Source organism: Gymnogyps californianus, chromosome Z, assembly GCF_018139145.2.
Source record: "Gymnogyps californianus isolate 813 chromosome Z, ASM1813914v2, whole genome shotgun sequence".
NCBI lineage: Eukaryota > Metazoa > Chordata > Aves > Accipitriformes > Cathartidae > Gymnogyps > Gymnogyps californianus.
The window spans coordinates 61,773,227-61,781,312 of record NC_059500.1 but is presented as its reverse complement, the minus strand read 5'-3'; the positions used below and the strand labels follow the sequence as shown (position 1 = coordinate 61,781,312).

The 8,086-nt window shown below is 41.9% G+C and overlaps 1 protein-coding gene across 1 annotated transcript in view; it reads left to right on the top strand.

The window, feature by feature from the left end:
• The first annotated feature begins 577 nt into the window (after nt 1–577).
• Nucleotides 578–8,086, top strand: part of RNF180 (ring finger protein 180) — a 76,166-nt gene continuing 68,657 nt past the window's right edge. The window contains 3 exon segments of the mRNA XM_050913529.1: nt 578–641; nt 5,278–5,413; nt 7,672–7,767. Of these exon segments, the coding sequence (XP_050769486.1) occupies nt 5,312–5,413; nt 7,672–7,767 (198 nt within the window). The 5' untranslated portion in view covers nt 578–641; nt 5,278–5,311.

The window sequence follows — 8,086 nt, the reverse complement described above, 5'->3', positions numbered from 1 at the left end:
CTTCCTCTTTGCTCTTGCTGCCTATTAAAACAGTCAGGGGCTACTGATGACACCCCGCCCAGTATACGATTTCTTGATGGCACCTGTCGGTCCCTCTAATGTCCCTGGCGCCGCTCTTTGACTGTAAGCTCTCTGGGTCTGGGCTTCTTCCTCAGGCCCGGAGGAACCAATTTGTCCCAATTTTTACTGAAAAGTTTTCATTCAGTTCCCCGTAATTCACTACCGCGCCTCTTCACCCTTGTCATAGCTTGCCGCCGGGGCTGACCCCACCCCGGCTCCATCTCTGCCAGTCAGGAGACGAGAGGACGTGCGTCCCTCAGGCCTCGGCACGGCGCAGGCTGGCGCGGCCGCTGCCCTCTTCCCCGGCGACAGCAGGGCTGGCCCCGCAGCCGGCGATGGGCCCGGCCTCCCGCGGGGACGAGGGACGCAGCAGCCGCCTGAGAGGACTGGCGTGCCCCCGGGTGGCTTCCAGGGCCGGCCGGGCCGGGCAGGCGCAGCGCTAGCGGAGCGCTTTCCGCCGCCGTTTGTCTCCCGTCTCTTCCCGTTCGCCGGAGCAGCTGCTGCTGCGCAACCCCTTCCCCGCCCGCCCGCTAGCCCCGGTGGCGTCGCCTCCTCCTCTCAGCCTCACACAGCGCGGCCCGGTAAGCTGAGCGGGGCCGGGAGGGGCGGAGGGAGGCGCTGCCGCCGCCCGTAGCGCCAAGCCGGGCCGTGGGCTGGGGGGCCGCCGGGCAGCGGGACGCTGGGGGCGCGGGGTGAGCGCTGAGGTGCGACACCTGTCTGGAGCTGGGGGGGCGGCGGGGCTGCCCGTCCCGGGTCGAGCGCAGCGCCTCCCTGAGGGGCGCCGAAGCGCGGCGGCGACAGCCCCGACTTCTCCTCAGAGTTAACTTAGCGGTGCCGCCGCCGCCGGCGCTCGGCACCCGAAACGCCCCGGCAGCCCACTGGCGTGCGGGGCTGCCAGCGCAGCCCTCCTTGCGCCGCTCTGGGGGCGGCTGCCGGGCCCGCCGCGGCCCCCTCCCGCCCAGCCGGAGGTGCGGCCGGGAGGCGGTCGGTGCCCGGCCACCGAGCGGGCTCGCACCGGCGCTGCTGCCCTGCGGCGGGGCCTGGGCGGGCGCAGGAGGTGTCCGGGCACCGGCGGGGGCGGCGGGGGCGGCTGCTGCGGCTGTGCTGCCTGGTGACTTGCGGTCAGGAGCTCGTGTTACGCTGGGACGTGGGCACCGTATTCCTGCTTGTTTAGTCCTTTACTTTCTGCGACAGCTAATGTTTGTACATGCAAGAGCATGAAACAAGGAGGTACTGGTCTGCAGGATCTCATGCAAGAAAGAGGTTACGTGCCGATCCATGGTTTTCCATTGACCTGTTAGGTCTGTTCCCTGTCAAAGTGATTTAAACACTCCACATTCCTTGCTATATCTGGTAGACCTGTTGACTTCAGCAGCACGCAGTAGGAGTTCTTAGCAAGTTAAGTAATATGTTGCAAGTAACATTCTTTCCCAGTTTTATGTTAACTGCCTTTTAATTATATGGGCTACTCTTGCTACAAGAGAAAGAGTATCACACACTGGCCACCCTCTCACATCAACCAGTGGTCCATGATATGGAAGCTGATCACACAACAATAGCTGAACTGGTAGAACAGCTCATAATCGAGCAGGAGCTGGCACAGGACCAGATGGCACAGCTCTTCAGGCATCTTGCTGCTTTGCTTCTCTGGCAGCCTGGAGGAAGTTCTTTAAACTTCCTTTTCTGTCTTCCCATCTAAGTGCTACTTCATTGAGAAACACTGGTTAAGTATGCTTTTAAAAGTGTCTCTTTAACCAGAAACACTTTGGACATCAGAAGCTAGCAGCAAGTTTTTATGTGTACCTGGATGCCTTCCATGATTGTTTGTCTGTCCAGTGAAGTGTCGGTTCCTCCCTTTCTGGGAGCAGGAACGCTTTCTGGGAGTATGGACGCTTGTTGGCTAGGACAGCTCATCTAGCTTCTCTCTGTCATCCTCCTTCAAAGCTGCCACTCATCTAATATTTTTTCAAGACTCCCGGTAACTAATGCGCAAGTTTCTGTGCCCTAATTTCTCTCTGCAACCTAATTCTTATTGTAATCTTCATGGCTGCAGTGTTCTGAATGAATCACAGGTGACTTTTGAACAAAAGGGCATTGAGAACCACTTATCCTGCTGTACTCATGGAAAACAAATGGTTTTCAAGAAAGGGAACTGAGATGCTGACTTGGGAAGGAAGTCTCAGGACTCTCTGCTCCTGGCTTTTCTGGGACTGAATCATAGAAGAATGTTTGAAGGACATAAAACAAGAGCCATGGAGGAGCATAGGCTTTTTAACACTTGGATATGTCTACTTGCTATTTTGGAGGCAAATGAGCTCACACAAAGCAACTGATCTGAAAGCAGTACAGCCACAACAAACATAGCCCAGTGCCAAGCTGAAAAGGCCCACTGAGAGTGACTATCTGTTTTCCGAGTGCCAAATTGGAATCTTTTATCTTTATGCTGACATTTTTTGCTGAAAGACAAAGCTAGGTGAGAACAAGGTGCCTTTTAATAGTTTTAGATGCAAAACAAGACAAATAAAAACTTAATAAAATATATCCAGAACACTATGGTTAAACTGCTTTTAACTACAAAAACACTTCCAATTCCTGTGTATGTATGCTGTTATTTGAGTTCCAGTTGAAGTTACGTGCAAATCGAAATAAAAATGAATGCTCATGTGACAAAGCAGAAATGTCTCATATGCTGTTTTCTAGCATGATACATGTGGAAACCTCTGCAATTTGTAGGGTTTCTTCTGTCCTGTGCTGTGGGGGTTATTACATTTATTATATATTATACATTCGTTTCTCTTATGAAAGTGTATTTTTAAATGAAAGGTATATGCAGAACTAAAAAAAGAGCTTTTATTTTGCAGTCAAACAGTGCTTGCTTGCTAGATATTGTTCAGGTGAAGGGGATGTTTACATCACTTCAAATGCCAGTGGTCCTTAGCCTTTGTTTGCGTGACTTCAACCTTGTCTTTTAAATATAGCAAGGGCATTTATCCATGAGTCCTTTATCTGTTGGTTCAGAGGTCTATCACCAATTGTTTCATACCCCACTCCAGTAAGCACCATCAGCCTCAAATGAAGCAGCTATTCAACAGATAACAAAACAGCTTTTTCTGTAACAATTAGCATAAGGGGAACAGAATGTATACAGAGACTTAAATATATACCATTTGAATACACAGATACAGCATATAAGGTGTGCAAGATGTATATCACTAACTGTAATACATTTCAAGATTGTATTTTAGTAGATGGGGATATGGCTGTACCTGAAAAGCACATCTGAGCTAGCCTTATGCAAAAAGTCTTTCAGTTCTTCCTGATTGGTCTTAGATTTGAGGTTCTCACTGAGCTGTTATAAGATTAAATTCATTCTAGAAGTTTGTTATGAAATTGTGAAGAACAAATTACTTAGAACAGCTTTAAGGTGTTTGAGTGATACAAACATTCATAACTGGTAATTGTTCTTTCAATACCCTGTGAAGTCTAATGCTGCATTTATCACAGCAAAGTGAAACACACTGCTTGTAAAATTCTTTCAGAGCCTGAATTTACTTTTTTTTTTTTTTAAGTCATTCATAGAGAGGTCCAGCATTTTTATACATTCCACTTTCCAAATGTGTCTAGTACAGAAAGTAGCAGCACTGGCATAGCAAGGTTAAGAAAAACTTGAAAGAAATTCTGCTTAAGTCAAGGCATTTGAATCATCACATTTTTGTCATGAACAAGACAGGTTTCCAGTGTAAATTCTGCCTTTTCTGTAAGTGTCTCTTCCATGATCTTTTGCTTGGCCATCTTAACTTACGTTAAAATATGTTAATGGAAACTTAACAAAATTTCATTTTAATTTATCATGACATTGCGAGAAAAGATTTAATGTTTGCCTTAATTTCACTTTCTAAGCTTGGCATGGATCTGATTATTAAAAGCTGCATGTACACTTGAGCTAGGAGTCTAATGTATGCACACGTTGTTTCTGTTCTTCCTTGTCAAACTGTATTTCAGACTCTTTACATATGTAGAAAAAGTAAGAAATCTGCTGAAAGAAGACCTCAGATATAAATGAAAAATAATTAATAACCTCTGTATGTGTGTTTCATAGTCTTTGATTAATTCAGAAAACAAGGCAGAAAAGGGAAAGGTAGAAACGGGGAAAATGGGGAAAATGCAGAAGGGAAAGGTAGAAACGGGGAAAATGGGGAAAATGCAGAAGTCTGTATGGCTCAATAAGCTAAACTGCTCTTCAGCCAGCCTGCACTGAGGACCTCAGAGTTTCTTTAGTTAGTGAAAACTAAATAAAAATTAAATTATTGAAATTACAAAATCAGATGTTTGGACTGTGGAAGAGCAGAGATTCTTTCAATACTGGTTTTAAGTTTTATGCCCCAGCTTCTCTGTCAGTAAGCGCTGTGCACTTTAGCACTGTGAGTAGGCATAACCTAGCATAGTGCTTGAGTTGAGTGTGTAGATGTAAAAGATTTTCTTATTTATTTCATGTAGCTAGCACAAGGGGGTGGAAACAGAAGCAGGTAGGAAGAAGAGTTGGATGACCTTTGGAGAAAGCATGGCGAAAAGGGAAGACTTTGGAAGCAGATTAGAGAAGACCAGAGAGACATCAGAACACAGCAAGGCACAAAGAGAGGAAAATATTTGTCTTGTCCTTCTGGTTGTCTTAATTTAGGTCTCTGTTTTACAAGAAGGTCGATTCAGGTCTGTGAAAAGCTCTGTTGCACCAGTACTACTGATCCTCCTACACAAAATAATTTAAGGGAGCAAGTCTCCAGGGGCACATTGAGAAAATAATCTTTGTCTTCTGTGGTATTATGTCAGCATTCATTTTTGTTATGTGGCATTGCATGTGTGTGTGTGTGTGTATTTAATATGTAGGATAGCAATGACTTATTTCTATGGACTTATTCTGTGAAAACTGGAGTTCTCTTGTCTTTTGTCTAAACATTGAGGAGATTGGTTTATTTTTTTATTTGTTTTGTTGTTGTTGTTGCTTTCTAGTTCTGTATGCAACCTGGAAATAAAAACAACTCTTTCGCTTTGCTATTTAAAATGTCTAGGTGGCATGCTGTACAAGATCAGAGAATGTTTGTAAATAAAGTATTAGTCTCCTCTATAGTGAAGAGACTACTGATAGACTTCTGGGTCACAAGAGGAAAGCGTGTGTGATTTCAACAGGTGGCTGAATTGTATGTTTTGTGGTCTTTACAGATAGACATACAGAGCTGAAGAATCACAAGTTGAAATGAGTGACCAAGAGGCTGATGTTCTACGTTGCTGGAGATGTAGAAAATATATAGCAAATTCTGTTTGCCTTGCAAAATGTCATGGAAAAGAACCATCCAAAGTAAGTATAGCATCTGGAGAGAGTTTGTAACTTTCTCCAGTGCCACTTGTTTTGAATAAAGGAGTAGTATTATACTTGCCCTCACTTAGTAATTAATCTCCTGTAGAGATAAGTACTAAAATATGGACAGTTCCATAGAGAGTAACGTAAGCAGTAATGCTAGTGAAGCTGAGTAGGCAGTTGATCGCCTTTATGTTCCACGACATAAAGGCTGGTATTCATGATACATTTGACTACTAGCCTGTGTAGAGTATATAGTGTTACCTTTTTTTATATAAAAATGGGTTCTGTTTTTGACAGTTTTAATGCAGTTATTTTTTGTTTTAGTATCTCTTAACAGAGAACTCTTTGTTTCTAAGTTGTGTTTTAAATAGCGATACTAATTTCCACTGCAGTAGTTAACTGTGTGTCAAATATTCCTACTTCAGAAACTTTCGCTCTTCATTTTGAAAAAGTGGGGGATAGTCTGTGCACAAAAACAGTTCTGAAGATTAGCCTGCCCTGAGGGGAGGGATGCCCTGCCAGGCTAAAATACCACTTAGTAATTTACATCATCTTTATTAAAATAAACAGAAAAATAATCATATGGAATAAGACAATGACAGAGTATTTCCTGCTCCTTTATAATGGCCGTTAGTAATCATAAAGAGTTAGTATCTTTCCAAATATGCCAAGAAGACTATGCTTACATTCTGTGATCTTGAATCAAAGCGAAAAAGCAAATAGAAGGGAAGGTGTTGATCTTTTTTATTAACACACTAGAAATAAAACAACATTCTTTTTGGCACTGGGTATAACCCATAGAGGTAGAAACAAAGTTACTATTTTTTAAGATCCTGATATAATTAGTATTATGGATAAACCCCATTTTAATCACTCCACTTACAGACTTTGAGGTTCTGGAATATTTTTCGTTCTTTATATTTGAGGAGTTTTTATTTTGTGCATAGTTGGAAGCGGGTTTTTTTGTGTGTGTAAATTTCAACTCCTTTCATGGAAAAAATGTAGTGAAAAGGACGTATCTTTGTCCATGCCCCATGGTGGAGCTTTTAATTGCTAGTGGAGATCCACCATCATTGTGCACAAGACTGAAGTAGCTCCTTCTCTAATTATGTAGATAGCAGATAAAAACCCAGAAGGTAATGCTACTTCCTGAGACATAGGGAGGCAACGATTGTACTATGATGAGAAGAGTAATGTTTTCAGTATGTTGGCTTTTTCTGATGAATTTTAGACCTTCAGTCAAAGGCATAGCTGAAATATGAGTAAAGGATAATCTTAAAACCAAATGTTGAAGTTATGAATGCAGTATAAACACTTTAAATCAGAATTATATCCTAGTTGAAGTACAGGTGCTCTCCACAGATAGGAGAAAGACGATAGCATAGACATGGCAAATGGATCTATCTGTCTGCTGTCATTACTTGGAGAATTTATAAAAGCTTCTGTCTTCTGTGTATAGCCCCACTTTCAATTTTCAGCATAATGAAACTTTTATTCCCATTAATTTCATAACATAGGAGCCAGTGAGTTTCCATATTCATAAATTTTAACAACTGATTTTAAGAATTTAACACTCACCAATTTCCTTATATTTTTAGCCATCTTTATAACTTTATTGACATTCTAAACCATATAAAAAGATTTAATTACACTTGTATCACTTCTGTGCTAAAAGGTAGTTAGGTAATTGTTTTTGTTTTAGTATCAGTTAGTGAAAAGCTACAGTTTTTTAGATTTTGTTTTCAGGTGGTTGCATCATTGCAGTAAAAACTCAAAAGTTGCTAAGACTTGCTGGTTTCTAATGCTAACAAGCATTAGAAAATGAATTTAAAACTATTTGTGGCATAGTTGTGCAGTACTGACCACAGTATTCATATAAACTAGAAATTCAATTTTCCTGTCTTTACTGGAAAATAGTGCCAGCTGATAGTGCTTCTGAAATCAATTTCCAAATATACTTGGAAGATCAGCAGTTGCATACTTTCTGTTCTCGTAAACAAAACAAAACCACCTCCAAATGCCTCCATCTCCACGGTGGAGTCTGTCCAGTGTCTATTTCTCTGTCTATCGAGAAATAGAGAATTATTGACAGCATCTACCTGATTTTTAGCTTAAAGAATGCACCAACTTCTTTGAGTTTTACCATTTGTTAATAAAATATTTACTGAATTTGGGAAGCTGACTTCTGACTATATTCAGACAAAAAAAGCTTACATGAATGTTGAATATCAATACAATAATTCTTTTTTTAACAGACATCACAACCTTCAGCTGCTGCTCAGGAGTCTTGCAACGTATGGCATGTGAACTTAGAAGCCATTCCAGAGTGGGTGAAATGTGTCATTGAAAAGGTAGATCTTTTTTTGCTTGCATCTTTAGCATTCAAAATGTGAAATAAGTAAGGGGAACAAATTTGAAGAGCACTTTTCTGCCAAGGTCCACATATATTACAGAGACCTTCTAACTGAGGGAATTTTTCTCAGTAACTTCTATCATTACTATATACAGAGGCTTTTTTCCCTCTTAAATGTTTTTTTATGTATGCACAAAATCTACAAGCGATAAATTCTGTTTCTGCCCATTTATAGATGAATTTATTTATGTTTGTCCAAATAACTGTCATGGGCACCTCTGCATATTTTGTCAGTGTGTAAAATTATGTTTATTATC